The 23,114-nt window shown below is 37.3% G+C and overlaps 1 protein-coding gene across 1 annotated transcript in view; it reads left to right on the top strand.

Annotated features, from left to right (window-relative positions):
* Positions 1-1,505: 1,505 nt before the first annotated feature.
* LOC128011702 (uncharacterized) overlaps positions 1,506-23,114 on the top strand; it is a 32,922-nt gene continuing 11,313 nt past the window's right edge. Inside the window, exons 1-5 of the mRNA XM_052594382.1 lie at positions 1,506-2,443; positions 3,104-3,382; positions 3,494-3,908; positions 4,014-4,282; positions 4,378-4,787. Of these exons, the coding sequence (XP_052450342.1) occupies positions 2,005-2,443; positions 3,104-3,382; positions 3,494-3,908; positions 4,014-4,282; positions 4,378-4,646 (1,671 nt within the window). The 5' untranslated portion in view covers positions 1,506-2,004 and the 3' untranslated portion in view covers positions 4,647-4,787. The remainder of the gene's footprint in view (positions 2,444-3,103; positions 3,383-3,493; positions 3,909-4,013; positions 4,283-4,377; positions 4,788-23,114) is intronic.

Raw genomic sequence — 23,114 nt, forward strand, 5'->3', positions numbered from 1 at the left:
GAATACCGTTCTTACCAAATTCATTCAACACGTTATTAAATCATAATTAGTTTTTAAACACTTTACAGGAACTTTCAGATCTGATTTCAAAGTTACTGCGTTTATAAAACAACAATATGAAAGACTCCGATCACGTATCTAAAAATAAATCGCTATAGTAAAAGAGAAATAATAAGAGGAGTGAAGTTTCCTACCGTTCTGCTGTGACACACTGTATTCAAGTCATACATAACAAAACTATAATTTAATTGTGATTGTGTTTGTTTTATTATATACTTTTTAGGCATGTAATAATTCTTTGTTATTTATATATAATATATATAGTTTACAGTAGGCTATTAATTAAAGAGATCGAAATGAAAGGAAAAGATGAATATAAGCGAATATAGTATAAAAATATAAATAATAATAATAATAATAATAATAATATACAAATATTACGGGGACAAGACGATCAGTTAATGGACAAAACAAGGATAAAATATTTTTCAGTCAAATGGAAACACCCACATACGCAGCAATCATCTTTAATTGAAGAAATGTGTGAAAACATCTCTTGAGAGAAGCTCATATTATTAAATTCTACATTTTCTGCAGTGTGTCGCGCGTCAAGTCACGCTCCTGTGGGCGTCTTACAGACTGCATCTTACAATCACAACTTCATTGTGCTCTTACTCTTTTCGAGGCGAATTTCACAAAATTGGTCACCTCCGACAGCATCAGGTGTTTTATTTATTTCTTTATTTCAATGAATGTAATCGATTAATCAGGGCCGGGTTTCCCAATAACGATTGATCTTATGCTCAAGAACGTTTTCTAGAGTTATTTCACGATCGTTTGTTATTGTTTCAGTGCGTTTCCCAAAAATACACTTAACACAGTTGCACGTAGCTGTCCTTTAAGTGCTGCTTATGAGTCGCTGTCCGTTTATCAAGTGCTGAAATGTCCGCATGACTCTTCATTGTAGCACACGATCGTTTATTGACTTTAACCTAATGCTGCGCTCCAGACAGACAACATGGATATAATAACTATAATACCATACAATATTATAATATATTATAGTGTATAATATTATACTTTAACATAATAATATATAGGCTAATATACTTTATATATTATATGTTATGTTAGGTAAAAAATGTTAGCCTGAATGTTAGTTCTTAACCTATTCTTTAACCACTCTCTTAACCTTATGGCACGATTTTGTCTGACTCCGAAGCGCACGCTAAGAACGCGCGTTTTTACTGCAGATCACACGTCGATGACGCGCGTTTTGATGCACAAAGTATGTAATATGTAAAAATGTGGGTAAGAAAGCGGGTTAGGGACAATATTTTCTTTATTTGCGGTCCGAGTTGCGGGGGTTAGTTGAGAACGGTAGGGTGCAGGTTATTAATACATTGACCCGCGCGTCACTGGCGGGAAACTAGACGCGGCAGACGCGAATTTGACGCTCTATTCGCATTTGGTGTGAACGCAGCATGAGAGAATCATAAAGAGAAGCGGTTCAAACGAGTCATTTGTTCGTGAATCATCGCATTCAGACTGAAAAGCTGCATTCTCAAACCTGGTAAATGTGATTTATTATTATTATTATTTCGCGTTGGAGAACAATCTTAGCAAAATGCCGAAATAAACGCAGTTATAGTTTAAAAACTGCTTTTACAAAGGTGATGAATAATATATATTTCTTAGATAATTAGCGAATCAGAGAAAACAAACTGTTGTTGGGAAAACATTCTGTTTCCGTGGCAACTTTGGAACAACAGCGTCACGCGCCACCGCTTTATGACGTCAGACTCCGTATAAAAGGCCTCGCAGAATCTTTGTAGTTGAGTGATATTCGAAGCAGAGACTCGAGTCTGAGTGAAAGTCTTTGTATTACAGTCTTTATAGATCGAGATCTGCTGAGATTGTACAGAGTGTATCAGATCGAGTTTAAACTGAGATTATTGGATACAGACAGTTTGATAACTGTGCATTAAGAACAGATCTGTCAGTATGATAACTCCAGACACAGTGTCTATAGTGGCGAGAGAGGTGCGTCTGGAGGTTTATCTCAACGGTGTCTTCTACACCGGAGACAGTTGCTTTGTATTAGATGGTAAAGATGTGCAGCTGGAGCTGGAGATCACCGATGCCATCTACGACCTTCTCGGCTTCAGCGGTAATCAAGAGATAGATGTGAAGCTGCAGGTCATGACGGATGACCACATCTCCGTCAGTTCCTGCAGTCCAGGAGAGATGCACGTACAGCTGGAGACTGACGAGAATGAGCACATGTCGGTGTGTGAGGTCAAAGATCTGCAGCTGGAGATGAACAGGAACAGCATCTCGGAGCTGAAGAGCCCTGAGCCGGTGTCTGAAGATGAGAGCGATCCAGTCCCAGCAGGAGCTTCAGGAGAACAAGCCCTGGATGATGAGGAGAACCGCTCAACAGGTGTCTTCTTCATCTTTATTCATGTTTCTCACACTGTTTTATGATGCTGGAAGACAAAGACGTAATACTGTTTTACTATTTCAATGAGTTACTCTTCCACGTCCCCTGAAACCCTTATTTCCAAGAGTAACACCTCCTTGAGATTTCAAGCTGCATCCTCCAAATTTGGCAGAAACCTTCAGACTGATCTGAATTATGATGCTATATCTTTTCTAACTGATCCGACTTACAGAATTCCTTTAGTCGACTTCAAAATACTGATTGATTTCCATTAGGGGGTGAAAACTTTTGCATTGATTTAATTTTGTGATTGTGAATTTCAGATGTGAATAAGTTTGTTATCTATCTATCCATCTATCTATCTATCTATCTATCTATCTATCTATCTATCTATCTATCTATCTATCTATCTATCTATCTATCTATCTATCTATCTATCTATCTATCTATCTAAAACCAATTAGAAAACAGGTAGCAGAGGATTTGGAAGTGGTTTTTAAAGGTCTAATTGGGTTTGAAATGTTTGGTTTCTTAGAAGTAATATTTTCTGAGTAAAACCTTCCAACTTCAAGTTTTTAAAAGTTCTTTAAAACTTTCAGACAAGGCTTTGGTCAAGTTTGTCATTACGCTCTACTTATGTAGTATCTCTTCTTTCTCCAGAACTCACCACTGGGCAGATGACCAAGAACATTAGTGCAGTCTTCCAGGGATTTTGTGCAGCTTTCCAGGGAAAAATGGCGAACCCTGTTGGGGAAGCTGAAGTGGATCTGATTGGTCCAGATGGATCATATGTCCCAGATCCAAGTGTTCATGAGCCAGAATCTGAAACATATCTGGTCGATTCTGAGCAATCGTGTTTCACTGAAACTGATCTGGTTGCTCCTCCAGAACCTAAACTGGATCCGGTTGATCCAGAGGAATCATGCGTCAGCCCGGAAGGTGAAGAGATGCAAATAGAAATGTCATCTTACAATCTGAACTAATTATTCATGTTTAATCTGGTTTGACATGGTTCTAATGCCGCATTGTTGGGTTTTCTTCTTTTATCAGAAAATACCAGCACGATGAAGAATAAGAAAGTCCATGGCTTCGTCATGACCAAGAGAACGGAATATGCTACAGTGAGGAACATAAAGAAAATCAGCACTTTCCTCCAGAACGACAGACCGAAGCATGTTGGAGTCTCAGCGCGGCCAGATCTGGAGCTGAACGTTCCTGATCCAGAACCTGGAGAGAATCCGGATGATCCTCCTGAAGATGATTGGGATCTGGCTCCTCCACAGGAATCATGTGCACCAGCTGCAAGCGTTCCTGAGCCGGAATCTAAAGTGACATCTGAGCTTTCAATGTTGGAAAACTACGTCCCTCTAAACGTGTTCCAACTGGAGGATCGTTTGGAGAAATACACACCTCTCAAACAAAGACACGTGACTAACGTCTGGCCCAGGCTCTTCATCGGAGATGAGTGAGTCTACAACACAACTCTATTTCTCTTATTGTTCTGTCATTTATTCTGCTTGGTACGTCCTCTGTAAGAAAGACTAACCCAGGCCGTTGTGTTCTTGTGCAGAGAGATGGCCACCGACCGAGATGCTCTGCAGGAGATGTGCATCACTCACATCCTCAACGCTGCAGCACCAAAGAAGCATCTTAAATACTACTTAGGACGTTTTAATGATGAAGACATGGTAGGAACGGTCAATACAGGGTCCAGATATTACAGAGGCTTGCACATCAATTATTACGGCTTGCCTACAGCAGACAGACACTGTTCTGACATCAGCAAGTGCTTCATACCAGCTGCCAAATTCATTGACAAGGCCCTGGAGAAGCGAGCAAGTGAGCTGAGAAACACACACAGCATTTCTCATCTATTAGAGTCCTACAGTCTAGAAATGAAGTGTTTGACCGTCTGACTGTGTTTCTCTCCTCAGGTAAGGTGCTGATTTGCTGCAAGCAGGGTGTGGAGCACTCGGTGACTCTGTTTCTGGCGTATCTGATGATCTGTCATGACATGATGGTGGAGGAGGCCATCGATCACGTCATGAAGGAGAGACGCATCAGACCCTCCAGAGACGTCCTGAAGAAGCTGATGCTCCTCAACGCTGACCTGGTGCTGCAGAGAAAACTGAAACTGCAGGACATCAAAACCGGCCGAAAGAGGAACAAGTGGCAGCTTAAAAAAAGGAGAGCGCTGATATAAAAATAATAAAAATGTGCACAGATGAAAAAACATAACAGCAAGAGCTGTCCTGGTAATGAGCTGCTAGTACTTTTATTCATTTATTAGTTATTTTATGTGTTCATATAGTGCAGAAGAACAAGTGCACAGATAGAAAAAAAAGTGTATTTAAATAGAAATGTGAGCAAAATTATTCAGAAGTAATTCAGAAGTAAAATCAAACTTTTGCACATAGTTGAATAAAATATTAAAATGAATGGAGCTGCCAGTGCTTTTGTGTATTTAATTCTTATAGTGCAGATGAATAAGTGCACAGATAGTTAAACAGTTCAAATCAAACTTTTGCACACAGTTATATTAAATATTACAAATATTTCATTTCACAAACACTCAAAAAAATGGATTGTTCGTTTTACACAGATATGTTTTGTTAAAACAACACAAATATATTTAGTTTTCCACCAAAACACAATTGTATTGTGCTTAATCAACTTAAACTGTTTCATTTTAAATTCATCATTTAAAAAAAAACAGAAGTGACAGCTGAAAGTCGTTGGATGAGGTTGGACAGAGAACAATCACAAGGGTTGCGTATTTGTTGTGCAGCTTTTAGATCGTCTCCTATTGCTGCTTTGCAGGTTGAGACTGGAGAACTTCTGATGCGGTTAAGGAGAGTTAAGCTAATGTCTGCGTACTGGGTCAATCTCCAGGGTCATAGCTGTGTTGAAGGATTGTTGGGAACATCAGAAGTCTAACTACTATAGCTTTTGGTGGATTCTGAGCAGTTTAAAGAACACCTTGTACTGTATACAGATGGGTCTAAAGATCCCAACAATGGCAGAACAGGAGCGACAGTGAGTATTCCACAATATAACATCAAAATTAAAAGAAGAACTTCTGATTATCTTGCAGTGTATACTGTTGAACTCACTGCCATTGCTTTAGCTCTTAATTGGTTGGTTATGAATTATATTGGGGGCATAAACAGAGCTGTAGTTGCCTCAGACAGTCAAGCTGCATTATTGAGCATAAAAACAGGAAAGTCATGCAGACTAGATCTAATATACAAAATTGACCATATATTGTTTCAGCTGCATAGTAAAGGTGTTTATGTTCAGTTTGTTTGGGTCCCTGCCCATGTAGGTATTGATGGAAATGAACAGGTGGATATTCTAGCTAAACAGGCCTTGAAATTGGATGAGGTTAACATCAATGTCTCTCTATGCAAAGCTGAAGGGAAATCTATTATTCAGGAAAAAGTGATTGGGATGTGGCAAGAGCAGTGGGATAATAATGACACTGGCAGACATCTTTACTGTGTGCAAAGAAATGTGTGAGGGGGAAGATCTAGGGATGGAAGTAGGAGAGAAGAGGCAGTGCTGACACGTTTAAGAATTGGCCATTCAGGTCTCAATAGATCTTTACTCCGTAAAGAGAAACATCAGACAGGAGGTTGTGATTATTGCGGTCAGCCAGAAACAGTTGAACATGTCCTAATAGAGTGTAATAATTATATGGAAGAGCGTAGTTGTTTGACATCAGTCCTATATAAAGAAGGGAAAGCGCTTACTTTAGTTAATTTATTAGGAGATGTATCTAAAACTGTTAAAAATCAAGTTATGAGGTTTCTCAAAAATACGGGGTTGTTCTACCGTATTTAATATGTACATATTTATATAATAAGTATGCGCATAGGTGAATAATTCCCTCTGACTATTCTCGACGACCACACTCCTGTCTGGTAGATGGCGGTAAATGCACCTTAAGTTGGTCTGCCAACCGCCAGTTAAACTCTAAAAGAAGAAGAACCGGAAGTGACGATTTCCAACGCCTTTGATGACGGCGCAGAGGAGAGCAAGAGGTACCAGTCAGGTAAGAAAATCTAAAGTTTTTCTTGTGTTAAGTCGAAATCTTTAATTTCTCTTAGAGTTTCTATTTTGGGGTGCTTTTGTTTTGCAGTCTAGTATTGTGTAATCGGTTTATTGCACTGTTAATAGATGATTTTGAGCGGTTGGGAGATGTGAAAGCGCACTACTCTTTGTAATGTATTTACTTTAGTATATATATATACACTAGGGCTGAAACAATTAGTGGAAATTATCGACAACGTCGACGATAAAAAAAATTGGCGGTAAATGTTTTTGAGTAATGTTAGTGGTTTGATCTCCTATCTGCCTAATGCGAAAGCCTGCAATAATACAGTTTGACCAGTGTGGCGCTGTAGCGCAAGATTGTAATACACTCTCCTGATTCAATTCAAAAGAAGAAGATAGCACTTCAGTTTGAGCAAACCGAGCAGATCTGAACCTTGGATGAATATGTAAATATATAGTGCACGCCTTCCTCTCAATAACTGCATAAACACAACAAAAACTGACCGCGATGTAAAAGCAGCTCTTGAGAACACATTTGATTACAGCGATGTGGATGTTTGCAGGAACTCTGAGGTTCTCCAGGCACAACAGTAAAGAAAAGTCCAGTCACGTTTATTTATATAACAGTCCTTTATGCAATAGATAGCTTTTCAATATTAAACATGAAAATACAGAGTCAGTTTCGCTAGAATTATAACTTGATTTCATGTTATAAAGCTGCTCTCCGGTTTGGATCTAGCTAATAATAAAATCATTTTATAATTGGGGGAAATATTTCATTAAAGTTTTAGTTCTGTGCTAGATCAAACCAAACTGTTTTGATTATCATAATCCAATAAGGTATTTTAAGAGAGATTGTATTTATTAATAAAATGTTTATCCAAAAATAAAACGTCCTATCACTTACCTTTACTTTTATTATAAGAACCTTGATTAGCTGGTTCAGGTGTGTTTAAATGGCTAGATCACCCGAAAATAAACATGTCATTTCTCACCCTCATGTCGTTTCAATCCCGTAAGACCATCATTCATCTTCAGAGCACAAATTATGATATTTTTTAGGGATGACCCGATCATGATTTTTCCTTGGCCGATACCAATTTTTTTTACAAGCAAACTAGACGATTTTTTTTATTTTTTATCTTCAAGCAACAAACAAGTAAGAAGGAAGGTGTGCATAAACAAGATGTTTATTTGGTATTTAATAGGCTAAACTGGCTTTTGGCTGTTGTAATAACCGTGACGGTCTGAAATGAACGGCAGTAACTGCACAGTGAGCAGACTACATTCAATACAAACACAGATGGTGCAGACATCAGCATTTAGCTTCTGTTTCTGAATTGGGTTGAAACTACAGAGAACTGGCCTTAAATGAAAAGATTAACTGTAACCATGTGAAAGTAAAACAACAACTGCATAGTTCTACAGTCCAATATTGAGGAAAAGCTCAATAAAGCCCCTTTCACACTGTGATTCCAGCAAATACAGGTCCCGTAACGACACGTGACATCAGCGCGTGACGTGTAATGTACGAGTCGAAAACATTAGGCAGGTTATACTTTCACTGAAGCTGGCGAACGATCTCGGTGTCACTGTGGAAAGTGAGGAACTATCTCTGCTTCATACAGTTTGCACTTTTTTTTTTTCAGTGAACGTTGATCTTCCTTCAAAACAGCCGCTAAAAGAGTCGCACGATAACGTCATCACTACGACACGGCATTAGATCTGGCTTTTGTGATTTCTGAACCTCCATAAAGGCTGCAATGCAACTGAAATGTTCCCAGAGTCATAGTAAGGACATCAGTAAAACAGTTCAAGTGACATCAATGCTTCAGCCACACTTTTACAAAGCTACAAGAACATGTTTTTGTGCAAAGAAAACAAAAATAGTGATTTTATTCAACAAATGTTTGCTTTTCTGCAGATCAACAAAAAAATAACTATAAAACTAGATCTCTCTTTCAGAGAGAGATAATAACGATTCCTTACATAATCCCTTATTGGAATAGTATTGCGGAGAATAAACCTTGGGAGAAAGTATGGACCTTGCCTCATAGATATCTGCTTACCAACAAAGTAAAAGAAATAACATTTAAGTTAATTCACAAATGTTACCCAACTAAAGCCTTTCTTAGGAAATATAAGACATTGACGTGAGTTGCTGTTTTTGTCATTCTTCTGAAGAAGACTTCATTCATTTATTTTGGCAATGCTCCTACACTGAAACATTTTGGTCAGATTTTTGGCGTTTATTCAGTGTTATTTTGTAAGTGACTTCTCTTTTTGTTTTCATGATGCTTTCATGGTTTCTTTGGATTGTTTCTATTCAAAAGAGAATATTGGAAAATATTACATTATTTATGTTTCCTGTTAGCTATATTTCACATTCATAAACAGAAGTTTACTGGCTCTAAACCTCTTTTTTCTTTATTAAAATTGGACTTAGACAAGTACATGGAAACTATCCAAAGTTCTGTTAAATTGAAAGCTATGAAAACAGTCTCTTTATATTCGTCCTTTGTGTCTTATTGAGATGTAATTTTATTACCTGGTTTTTATTACCTCGTGTTGTTACCCTGGCATAACTAACAAATCTGTGTATATTCTTTTTTTTGTGTATATAGTGTACTGTATTAATGTTTGTATTGTTTAATAAAAATTTTTAAAAAGAGTGAGTCAGTTCAGGAGTTCATAGCGGGTTCGCGAATCATTTGAGTCAGTTCGGGAGTTCGTAGTGGTTTTGTGATTCATGTGAGTCAGGTCGCGAATGATGTGCCTTTTGACAGTATCAAGTATATTCAAAAACTAAACGAATCGTGCCTAAAAAGTGCACGCATCTAGGCTAATGTAAAGTGACATGATGAAGTCATACTAGTGCACGTGTGCATTTTGAGTGCGTTCTTTCACTGCATTATTCGGTGTATTCAAATGCGTTTATGAATGCATGTGAATGATCACAAAATTCAAGATATGGGGGTTAGAAAATGTATTTATATCATTTTATGTAGTTAATCAATATCAAACATTTCAGTTTTTCTCCAAAAATCAGCATGATTAAAATGTGATATTAATTTACTACAAACAACTTTTGGTCTGTACTATAGATATATATATATATATATATATATATATATATATATATATATAGACATTCTTGAATCATTCTTGTGTCTTGTCTTGCCTCTCAACAACTATTAAATATCGTCTGTAATTTAGTGTCTCCATACGCTGATTCCAACTTTAACTTACCTGATAACGAGCTGATTCACCTTAAGGAGGTTAATCAATATACTGTATGATTCAAGACACTAAGACTTTTAAGGTTCTTCATTTTTGACAATTGTTTTAAAATTGATATACACAAATTTGACAAAATTGATAATTGATATTTCGTTTATATTTTGTGTAAATTCATGTTTAAATGTAAAATTGTGACCCAAAGCACACTTAGTAATTAACCTCTGCTGCATTTTGAATAAAAAATCACATTTAAAAACAAATACTACTGAGATTAATATATTGATGCTATATATAAAGTAAGGTGACTGCAAACTAAACCAACAGGGTCCTAGAACTGCAGCCATCGCTATATCGTCCAGTACGGTAGGTGGCGCTGTCACGAAAAACTAGAGTCCTAGATCTGCAGCCTCCGGTTGTGCAGGAACATACTATTGGGTCAAACAGCGGATCCTGATCGGACCCGTGTCGGACGCGGACGCGCCTTTACTGCAACGGTTGAGTACAGCACAAGAGCCGACATCAGTCCAGGATTTCTTTGCTGGGACACGGCTGCGCTGAACCCTCTTTTGAGTAAGTATTGATTTATTGATATATTGCGACATTCACAGTAAACAGTGGTTTTTAAATCATCATGTATATTAATGATGTAATGGAGTTGTTTGATATTAGGACAACTTTAACATGTTCACTCGTGGATAATGGTTTAGCTTCTAGCTAGCTGTGCATTATTAAGTTTGCATTTTTGTAATTTTTGTCTCGTGTGTGTGTGTGTGTGTGTGTGTGTCTCTACCTGCCATCCTCTTTATAATCAAAATTAAGCTTCAGCATTTAAATGTTTGAGTTGGTTCATACAATATGCGCCTGTTTGAATGTCAAAAAGTGCTAGCTTATCTGCTAATGCTAGTTACCGTCTATTAGCCTGAAACCATCCAGCAAATAGACCGGTGATTTAATGTCACCGCTCATTTGACACAGTTTAACAACAAAACAAAATGCTAAGTGAACATTACTAGCCAAGTTACCCTTTTCATGTTGGTTTTGAGCGCTATGCAGCCCAGCTAACTTGGAAAATGTTTTTAAAACAGTGTTGTTTATACAGCGTTTCGGAGGAATACAGCGTCTCCTGCAGCGGGGAGTCATGGGCAGAGGAGCGCAGCGTTCGCTACATTAGCTTCTTGTGTCGTCTGGGGTCCGATTAACAGTAAATTCATCAAATTCAGTGTCCACAATGCTATTTTCCAACAAACTGTAGCTGTCATATTTTACAGGTTCCACGTGAGTGAGGATTTCATGTCGCGGCTTTCGTCGCTGTTTGTCACTTTGTCTATTATAATATATTATATACAGTATAAATAAGATTGAGTGACAAGTAGTGGTCGCCATGTTGGTAATTTGGTTGGCATGACTTCTCGAGTGAAGACGTCTTGTCACTGTTCAGTTGCTGAGAGGGAACGGATGACAGATCGTTTGAGTTCTGAAGAGCAGACCGCTGTGACCAGATGTACATTAAAAATGAAGTCGTGTAATTATAACTTTTCATAAACAGCTGAAGGAGCAGCGGTGCGACACCCAATGTTAATGACTTTTATATCAACTGCATTTATTCATAGCAGACGCTTTTATCCAAAGCGACTTACAATTGAGAACAATAAAAGCAGTTAAACTAACAGTAGGACAACAAAAGACAAGTGTTATGGCCCTTCTCAATTAAATTTGTGTTTCGAGAGGTCTCTCGTATTACATTATGGAAAAACTCCTTTTTTCGAGAATTTTGAAGCCACATTTTTTGTGCCGTAGTAAAGCTGCACAGCAGACACAAATGAGCGTCTAGCGCTGTCATTGGCTGCTGCAGCAACTGGCACTAACCAATGGTGAGGCGGCTCAGACGCTTGAACCAATCAGGGCACTTCCCGCCCTGGCTCGTCAGACAACAATGTGTTTATTTAAATACAACATTAGAAACAATTATACTTTTACACACCTGATAGAAACCTGTCTCTCTTGACATTTCTCTTTCAGAACAAAACTGAATAGAAAGACTGAGTCTGTCTCCTTCTCAAGATTAAGGTGAAGGACGCGTGTAGACGTTCAGAAAAGACTTCAAAAAAATAAATAAAATAAAAAATAACTGCGCTTGCAGATTTTCAATTCCCTTTCTTTTACTTTCACAAGTGGTAACATTTTCTCTCTCTCTTTTTTTATGTTACGTTTCTTAAATCTTATGCGGTTGCAGACTTTATCTATATTTCTTGCCTTTGCTGCTGTTTTCAGCTTTCAATTAAAAGCACGTAATGTAGCTGACAGCTCGTAATTACAATTAATTTGCTAAACAATTATCTTCTCAAACAGATGGCATTGGAATCAGAAGAGGTTGTTAGTGTTGCTGTCTATATTTGCAGCTGTGCGGCTGGTAAAGGATTGTACAACCATCTGACAGCACTTTTATATCAGACGGTCCACTACGTGCAGCTTCATTCACAAACCGTCCCATCACCACTGACCTGCACCAGTCAGACACAATTTGGTCCTGTACCTCGTGGCAGTCCACTTTCTTACCAATGTCCCCCTATAGCTGCAGGTGTTCCTGATCTTAATTTTCCCCCACTACCTGTGTTTGCGTATGAGTTTGGCTGTAATTATAAATTTGTGCCACACACCATCAAGCACTTCATCTGGAGTCTATAAAGGTTACCCATAGCTCAGCTTGCCAGATTGAAGAGGACACAAGACTACAGTCAAAATGCACTGCTTGGGGACAAATTCGGAAATCAAGGGTTACTGCGAGCAGGTTCCGGGAGGTTTGTCATGTGGTTGGGGATTCAGCGAGTCAAGAATCATCAAGTGCTATGAAACGTGGCCTTGAACTTGAGCCAGATATTTTGAGAAACTCTTCAGAGACAGCCAGTGTTAGTGTCCTACCATGTGGCTTTATTACCAACCCAGAAGCATCACATCTGGGAGCTAGTCCAGACGGACGAGTCCACGATCCATCTGAATCATTCCAGTTTTGACTAGTGGAGGTAAAAAGCAGCTCTGCTGAAAACATTGCTCTGGTTCCGTTTGTGAAAATATTAAATAAATCACAAATTATACTGTAACATTAAATATATAGTGCTTGCTCTTAAATAGATGTAAATATGTACATACCAAGCTGGATACATTTTGTATTCGATATTCTGTAACGTATATGATATGCATACACATTTACTGCTTGTATATATTTATTTAATACAATGTGTGAAAGGTGGAATGATCCGTCTAGCACCAACACTGGAGACATGTCTTCAATCGTGAACCCCTTGTCTGCCAGGACCACATCTCCAGGCTCAAGCAGGTCCAAAATCCCAGATTTCTTTGTCCGAGATTGAACCTGTATAAAGCTGAAAGATAAGTGACTGCACCACACGGAGCTACCCCAACCAGAGCTTTGAATGTGGTGGTGCTCTTGTAACTGGAGAAGATCTCAGCGATGGAGGGCTTTCACAGCGGATTTCTGTGCAGTCCAGGACGACTCGCAGGTCTGGACTGAACAAACGCTAATTCTCTGGCATGGAGGAGCATCCAAATGCTACTGAACCCAACACAGAGAACAGGTAATTAGCCCAGGTGATAATGGTCCTACTCACCGTAGCCACACTTACTCCAAAAATGTCTGCAATAACTCGTTCCCTCAGTCCAGCAGCTGCCCGACAGCAGTAGATGAACAGTTTTCGGTGCAGGGTTAGGTTTGGGGATTCTTCCTGACCCATCCTCTGTGTCTTGGTCCAGTACACCAGATTTCTAGCAGATGGAAATATAGACTCCCAGAACACCTGGAAAACTTCCTGTGAGGGAAACTTTATGTTTTATCTGAGAGTTTGACCAGAAACACAAAATCTGTTCAGTACTGTTTGTTTTCCTAGTGACATTTTCTGCAACCTCGCCTCCAGCTCTTCGATGTACTGCAGAGCCTCATCTAATGCACCTATAAAAATGTTAAATATATATAGAGTTAGTCATACTATTTGTAAATTTCACGTCACAGTACACTGTTTGCACCAAAGACAAAAGGGTCGTTCTATAATTGTAGGTACATTTGGTGTCCAAAATATGTTTTCCCCCTGCTTTTACATTTCTTTCAATAATTTTATTTGTTACTCAGTGTCATCAATCAAGACACACACATAAAACCTGCAACATCTTGTGATATAATTGTTTTGTTTTATTTATTTCTAATTGTCTGAATGTGTAAATTCTGGCACCATCAAATTATATTATTAAAATAGAGTGAGAATGTTATACATATCATATGTCAATGTCATACACAGACACACACATACATCACTGTCATTTCAACAAGAGATTAAAATTCACTGTAAAAAAAAAAAAATGAAGGACTTTAAAGTACTTACATTTAAACACCACATTGCTTGTGTGTAGATCTGATCATTTGAATCAGTTCGAGAGTTCGGAGCGGGATCGCAAATCATTTGAATCTGTTCGGGAGTTCGTGGCGGGTTCGCGAATCATTTGTGTCAGGCCAGGAGTTCAAAGTGGATTCGCGAATCATTTGAGTCATTTTGGGGATCACAAATCATTTGAATCAGTTTGGGAGTTCGTGGCGGGTTCGCGAATCATTTGAGTCAGTTCTGGAGTTCAAAGCGGATTCGCGAATCATTTGAGTCAGTTCGGGAGTTCAAAGCGGATTCGCGAATCATATGAGTCAGTTTGGGGATCACAAATCATTTGAATCAGTTTGGGAGTTCGTGGCGGGTTCGCGAATCATTTGTGTCAGTCCGGGAGTTCAAAGCGGATTCGCGAATCATTTGAGTCAGTTTGGGGATCACAAATCATTTGAATCAGTTCGGGGGTTCACAAATCATTTGTGTCAGTCCGGGAGTTCAAAGTGGGTTCGCGAATCATTTGAGTCAGTTCGGGAGTTCAAAGCGGATTCGCGAATCATTTGAGTCAGTTTGGGGATCACAAATAATTTGAATCAGTTCGGGAGTTCGTAGCGGGTTCGCGAATCTTTTGAGTCAGTTCGGGAGTTCAAAGTGTAGATGTCTGCAGAAATCTAAATTAATTATTATGTATATTCATCATGTTGGACTGCTAAAGGGATATTCAGGGCCTCCTGTATAACAAAACACTTTTTTAAAAGCAATGTTGTGTCTAAATTTTAATTATCAACGAAAAGTAAAAAAAGACAGAAAATGTTAATTATGAATTATTTATTAGTCAAAAGAGCTTGAAAATAAAATGAGACCAGTGTGAAGAAAATGAACACTGAACAGAACATGGCCCATCATTCTTCTGAAACCAATATCACTGGACTCTGGAAGAAAAAAGAGAGACATTTTTGTCTTAACTTAGTTAATAAAATATGCATAAATATAAATATAATTAGATGCATATGTTATAGTGAATTTCCCTCACCTCTTATGTGCTTCACTCAGTGTTGCAGCGTAACATTGTCCTTATGTTGCCTGAGAAATATGAGTATACACTATATATATTTATATATATGTGCTGAAATATAAGGTAGTGTAGTTATAAGAACTGTAAATGATCATCTTGCAGATTAGTTGACGTGAAACAAAATGTCTAATGAATAACACTTAAAATATTCAAAATTATAATAGAAAGTAAAACCTGCTAAGGAGTTTGGAATGAATCCTTTTAATCTGTGCAATAAACATTAAATAATAAATTGAATATACATAACATATTTTTATCTGCATTTTACAAAATCCTTATGTTTTCCTAAATCTAATCGTATGGTGTGAAAATAATACTAGTATTGTGACATGGTGGAGTCCAGAAGAGCTGAGATGTGAAGAGCTGCAAGCTGCACTTGTGAGGGAGGTTTGCACAGCATGCTTGTGTCCACTGCTGTTAGCCAGCATCTCTAATAATCTGTTCATGATCTCTATATAAAGCAATGTTTACATTAACTCATTTATTCATATAGCAAAACATCTATAACCATGTAAATCAATAGCCTACCATTGTGCAGTTTAAAGTTCAGGTCCTTTAGTTGCTGATTCTCTGCTCTCAAGGCCTTGATTTCATTTCTCATCTCATTTCATGTGCGATTTTCTTGTTTTTTTTTTCTTCTATTTTTTTAAGCAACAGTGTATCAAGTTTTTTCTTCTCTTACAGTTAATAACTGAAGTGTAGATTAAATTTTTTGAAATATATGTAAAACAGATGATTGAAATAGACATAAACTCCAAAGACTTCAACTTTTATCTTTGTGACTTTGTCAGGTTTAATTCTAATCATAATGTAACATTACTAAAAAACTTTTTTTTTTTCAGTACAAAAAAAATAAAAATAAAAATAAATATATATAAACCTACTATATATATGTATATATAACAACAACTGTGGAGTAAAAACATTAATACACAGGAGAATTGCATGTTTTGTTGTTGTTGTTGATATAATTGATCAGGAAGTTAGATTTGACTTCTTTAAATCTCTTGATCTGGACTTGATGATGGTGTTTTCTGGACTGAATATTATTTTCCTTTTTATTGCTCTCTTCTCAGGCAGCTTGCACTCCTCTCTACTCGTCTAGTTAATCCAAACAATATACATATGTATAACGTTACTGTTGATAAACAATATAAGAACAGACGTCACATAGGACATGGATGGTAGCATTTTAATAAAACTGTTAACATTAAGGCAGCGGGGAATTTGAACGTGCATGAGTTATTGTATTTAATCTGTGTTATTTTAATGTTTGGGTTTTGTTTGTTTTGACCTACAATTGATGTGTCTGCATCATCTGAACTCGAGAATTTCAGTGGGCTTAAATAGATCACTCTTTACAACGGATTTAGTTCCCAAACAACTGACAATTTTGACCTAAATATGATTTTCAGTTACAATAATTAATCCAAAATTGCGACATTAATAACTTACTTTTAGCAACATCAGACGCAGTCGCGCGCTCACAATATCTCCCGGTTCTTACTTCTGGAGACTCGCACTAAACGGTTCATTTGAATCAGTGAGTGGTCGACTCCAGAACAGCTGCAATCGGATCATTCTAATTCCTAAACGAATCGTTTGGTGCGATTTGCGATCCGATTAAAGTTTATTTTGAAAAGACTCAGTTCGTTCATGATGAATCAGACACCGCTTGGAGCACCTGATATATTATAGGGAGTAATGATATGTTTTATGAAATGTAGTGAAGTTAAAAGTACGATTTTATGCTTTGGAATGTAGTGAAGTAAAAGTAGAATTTACTCAAAATAAAATGACTGAAGTAGAGGTCGACCGATATATCGGCCGATATTTGTCATTTTTTTAATATATCGGCATCGGCCGATATCCGTGTTTAGTAGCGCCGATTTAAAGTCAGGCACCGTCGACGGACAGCTCCGTGTTATTGGCGCGGTGGAAAGTGCTGCTGCTGCCACTGCATGTGAAGCACCCCAAGCCAAAACTTTTGAAAGATTCAACAACAGACCTGGGAGATAAAGGTAGTCAGAGAATTTCACTCTGTAAATGGAGTGGAGAAGTTGGCAGCTCTCACAAACACTGCAGCGTGATTGAGTGCTCCTTTACTCCGTCCCGCTCACAGACAGCACCGCGCTCGGAGAGACAGCCGTCCTGGAGCTGCCCAGAACAGTGAATCACATGTGTTCGGAAGCATGGTTTGATGCAGACAATAACCAGTTTTCCATCCATCCATTTGTATTTAGGGATGTCAACATTTGATAATTTCCATGATCGATCGTCGTTTAAATTAACGATCAAGTGATAACCTTAATTCTGCAAAATGCGTCTGCAGCGGTATTATTATTATTATTATGTGCAAAAGCCACTTGGAAAAAAAGCTTTCTCACACGAATTAAAGGGGTTTTAGTCTGAATAAAATGCTAGTAGTAGGACTGTAAAATGAATAAATGTGATTATGATCATTTGATAAAATGAAGAGAGCGCGCCATACGTTTAAGATTATTTTACTTGACCGTTTCCCGTCAAGGAGACCACTGAATGCCCCTATTTAAATGGTTTCGTGGTGCTCGTTTTTCATGTATTTTAAAACGCAATGTTTTCAAATGACTCTACAGTAGTGGTGCAACGGCTCATCATTGATCCGTGATCCGTTCATATCAATATCTTCGGTTCGGCACACACGTGACCCGCGGATTGAATTATGAAAAAAAAAAAAAAAAGTTCCACTCAGTGATAATGCGGAGCGGAGGAGCTTGAACGCCCCGCGCATTTTGGCTTCCCTGTCAGATATAATGATGAAGGAAAGAGGTCAGAGTGAAAAGATTGTGCCAGATCTTTATAAACAGGAAAAGAAAAAAGTTGTGGATGAACTATCCCGAGCATCCTCTGTTGCGCTCAGGGGATTGAGAGCTATGTGACGATACTGCTTACTTCATCACAGCAGACTGGGAGATGAGAAGTCGGGGTATTATGTTATAAAGAAGATATTATGCCATGTGCACTAAGTTGATTTAATATATTTTAATTTAATAATTTAATGTTAATAAAAAAAGACAAAACATATGTTTATTTTTCTTGGCCTTTTTTGTTTTTGCTGATCCGAAAAATGATCCGATCCATACGAGGACGAGCGAGCGCGGGTTTGACTAGATGTAATTTGGAGGTTATTGCTCAAGTCTCGTTCTGCACATATCCAAATGTTTCCATATTCGCAGTGTATCTGAATGTTAAACTATAATATATATATTTAATGTAAACTAGACGGAACAAATCATCCTCTTTACATGAGCAAAAACGTCCTTGGCATAACAGCAGCGTGGACCGGTATACGGTGTATTTAAACTGACCAGTCTAACTTTTTAAATGTTTGGTTGACTGTACTTTATTTTAATAATGAACAGACTGCGATGTAAGTTCGAAATTAGAATGCACTTTAGATGTTCTGTGTCATTTATACCAAACACAAATGTTGCTAGTTGCTAGTGTGTTTGCAGCACTAATGTTATTTATTTTTTATATATTTTTTTTATATATATTTTTCAGTTTAATTGATTTTTATTTCTAAAATTGTATTTATTTAAATGTATATTTAAGTTGACATTTATGTTCCAACAAACTTTCAAAATTCTACTTGATAAATGTAAATGCTCTAAAACTTTTATGTAAATGATTGACCTGTATGTGTATGTGTGTGTGTATATATATATATATATATATATATATATATATATATATTACCTGTTTTATATATTTAATACTTGGTCAGTTTATTGATTTGTTTGGTTAACTTTGGACACATTTTTATTTTAATACCGTGCAGTGCACTACATTAAGATTCAAGAGATGGTTCAAGTCAGTGCTCAATAAATGATGATAAGTTTAGAAAGGTTGTGCATTCACTTATTGTTAGTTTGACATTTTAGCATGCAAATCAAGGGGAAAACTCCAAGATATCGGCCCTAAAAATCGGCAGCACATATCGGCCATCGGCTGACCCTGACCTCTAAACATCGGCATCGGCTATAGAAAAACCCATATCGGTCGACCTCTAGACTGAAGTAAAGTACAGATACTTGAAAAATGTACTTAATTACAGTAACGAAGTAAAGCTACTCCATTACTGCCCACCACTGCCTACACACTAATGGCCCACAATAATAAACATGTTAAATACTCATCTGAGGAGGAATATAATTTATATAGGAGGATATAATTTTATATGCAATATTACCTTTTATTTTCATCATCATCTTTAAGAGTTCATGATCATTTCTGTTCAACTTTATTTCTCAGTTGATAACAGAATCAACCGAGTCGCGAACAGGCTCCGAAGTGCCGATCTGAATCAACGGAGTCGCGAACACACTCCGAAGTGCCGATCTGAATCAACCGAGTCGCAAACAGGCTCCAAAGTCTCGATCTGAAAACTTTGACTAACCAATGTAAAAAATTAATGCATTTTAATATAGCAAAAATAATTAAGATTGATCTTCCTCTATATTATATTAACAGCCTAACTTTTAAGGAGCAATGCACCATAAGATCACCTTTATACTATAAAAAACACTATATTTCAGCCTATATTAACAACCTCTATGTATTAAAAAACATAGAATACCTTACTTACCAAATTCATTTGTTACGTCCCTCGTTATTTAGATGTTATTTGTCTAGGAATATTATTAGACGTAACAAAAGTTTTGCATGTGTGTCAATAAGGTGACGAGAATCTGTTATTGGAAAGGAACAGACAACCACCCATAACTGAGTTGAAAGATTTTAATTCTTCAACTACAATAAAGTGAAGTAGTAACAGAGGAAAAAAATAATAATGAAGAATAATAAAGTAATGACTATTTATAATTAGTACAACGTAACAAGAGTAACCAGAGCAACAGACAATCTGGGGAAGAGGAAGGAGCAAAAGAGTGGTGCTTAAATCAAAAAACTGAATATAACAAAAAGCCCCTTTAACTAAAGTTAAAGAACTAAACTAACTATCAACAAAAAAAGGTAGAAAGAAACATCTTCAGCGTGCAAGACGCTATAACTAAACTATACTAACTAAAACAAAAACATACATAATTAGCACCACTCCTAACACTAGTGCATCTAATACATCTCCGTAACTACGTGTGCAAATGTAAGTCGCGACCTGCTTACCTGGCTCACAACCTCTCCCATCAGTCTACACAATGTTAAACGATGAACTGAGATGAAGATTTCATGACAGCAACAAACATTTAGCAGGCACTGCAAACACGTAAGCTACCAAGGGCAACACAGTGCGCCTTCAAGCGCAAACAAAGAGAACTGATCTAACTGCAAGATCACAAAAGCAGCGAGCCCCAGACAATAGTCAGTCGCTCAGACTGGTCTCTCGAACAAGAGAACCGTCTTCACAGCGTGTGCCAACTCTTTTCCCAACCCAGAGTCTGTTTTCATCCCCCCGCCATTGAAGTTAGAGCCATTCATAAACCACCCGGCGACAGGCGATTGGCGGCGCGATCCCAGACGTCAGCATCCTACGTCAGCTGATTGACAGGCGGACGCTCCAATCGAGCTTCACACCTGAAACAAACAAAGTACACAAACACACACGCCAAGCATATGCAACAACATACGCACAAACAAAAATTACGAAGCGCGGCGTACGTAACATCATTCAACACGTTATTAAATCATAATTAGTTTTTAAACACTTGACAGGAACTTTCAGATCTGATTTCAACGTTACTGCGTTTATAAAACAACAATATGAAAGACTCCAATCACGTATCTAAAAATAAATCGCTATAGTAAAAGAGAAATAATAAGAGGAGTGAAGTTTCCTACCGTTCTGCTGTGTTTGGTCCTCACGCGCGTCTGACGCTCCGCGGCGCGTCTCCGCCCCTCACATGCGCGTTTACAGCGCTAAATTAACCATCTGTGCTAATTATTATACATTTACTTCATTGTCAGCTTCAGGTACTTCATTTGTTACTGTTCAATGAACTGTTTGAAACAAAAAAAGGTTGTATTCGACAATACAAGTAGTGCTGTCGACACGCGGCTATTGATAGTGATGCTACAGTCAAGAATCAGTAATAATTCAAACTTATCAAAATAAAATATATTAAATAATAGTTTCTATTTTAATATCCTTTAAAATATCATTCATTTCTGTGATGTGCAGCTGTATTTTCAGCATCATTCCTCCAGTCTTCAGTGTCACATGATCTTCAGAAATCATTCAAATATGATGATTTATTATTAGAATTAATAATAGTTGTGATGCCAAAGATTATTTTGGAATCTGCGATACCTTTTTCAGGATTCTTCGATGTATATATTTTTTTAAAGAACAGCGTTTATTCAAAATATAAATCTCTTCTTACAATATTAATCTTTGATTCACTTCTTATCAATTTAATACATTCTAAAAGAGTTATAAACTTTTGAACTCTAGTGTTTATTGTTAGAAAAGACTTCTATTTTAAATAAATGCTCTTCTTTTTAACATTTCATTCATCAAATAATCCTGAAAGAAGTATCACAGTTCAGCAGCACAACTCTGATAATAAATCAGTAATGGAGTAATGATGCTGAAAATCACAGAAATAAAATAAATTTTAATGTATATTAAAATATAAAAATATTTTTTTAAACTTCATAATAATATATATATATATTTTTTAAATCCTGTGATTTTGATGATTAAAATAAACTCCTGTAAAAACATACAAACATAAAAAATCATTCTGATCCAAAACTCTGACCTGTGTGTGTGTGTGTGTGTGTGTGTGTGTGTGTGTGTGTGAGAGAGTGTGTGTGCAGCACTTACACACTAATCCCCACAATAATAAAGATGTTAAATACTCATCTGAGGAAACATTGTTGCATCATAATGAAAGGATGTGTAACGTACACTTTTCTGTAAACTGAGCCAAACATTTTCCTCTTATTTAGGGTAGAGTAAGAATATTTACTGTATTGCGCAAGTTAGTTCATACTTAGATATAATTGTATGTGCAATATTACCTTTTCTTTTCATCATCATCTTTAAGAGTTCATAAAAATTTCTGTTCAACTTTATTTTTCAGTTGATAAATCCATGCACAATTCATAAAACACAACACATGCAACTGAGGTGCAAGAAGCCTTGACTTCCAAAATCATTGAAATCATTAAAAAATTAAATCGACTGGTTAAAAAAAGTCTCAGTTCCAAATATTCATTTCTCACTAATAAACTGTTTGACAAACATTTCCTGCTTCGATGTCCAGATCTGAATTAAAAAAATAATAATTTCACAAACAGTCTCAGGAGTCTTGATATGAGTCAACCGAGTCGCGAACATGCTCCGAAGTGCGGATCTGAATCAAACGAGTCGCGAACAGGCTCCGAAGTGCGGATCTGAATCAACCGAGTCGCGAATAGGCTCCGAAGTGCGGATCTGAATCAAACGAGTCGCGAATAGGCTCCGAAGTGCCGATCTGAATCAACCGAGTCGCGAACAGGCTCCGAAGTGCCGATCTGAATCAACCGAGTCGCGAATAGGCTCCGAAGTGCGGATCTGAATCAACCGAGTCGCGAACAGGCTCCGAAGTGCCGATCTGAATCAACCTAGTCGCGAACAGGCTCCGAAGTGCCGATCTGTATCAACGGAGTCGCGAACAAGCTCCGAATTACCGATCTGAATCAACGGAGTCGCGAACAAGCTCCGAAGTGCCGATCTGAAAAATTGGACTAACCAATGTAAAAAATAAATTCATTGTAATATAGTAAAAATAATTAAGATTGATCTTCCTCTATATTATATGAACAGCCTAACTTTTAACGAGCAATGCACCATAAGATCACCTTTATACTATAAACAAAACACTATTTTTCAGCCTATGTTAATAACCTCTATGTATTAAAAAACATAGAATACCGT

The sequence above is a fragment of the Carassius gibelio genome, chromosome B23 (assembly GCF_023724105.1).
Source record: "Carassius gibelio isolate Cgi1373 ecotype wild population from Czech Republic chromosome B23, carGib1.2-hapl.c, whole genome shotgun sequence".
Classification (NCBI taxonomy): Eukaryota; Metazoa; Chordata; class Actinopteri; order Cypriniformes; family Cyprinidae; genus Carassius; species Carassius gibelio.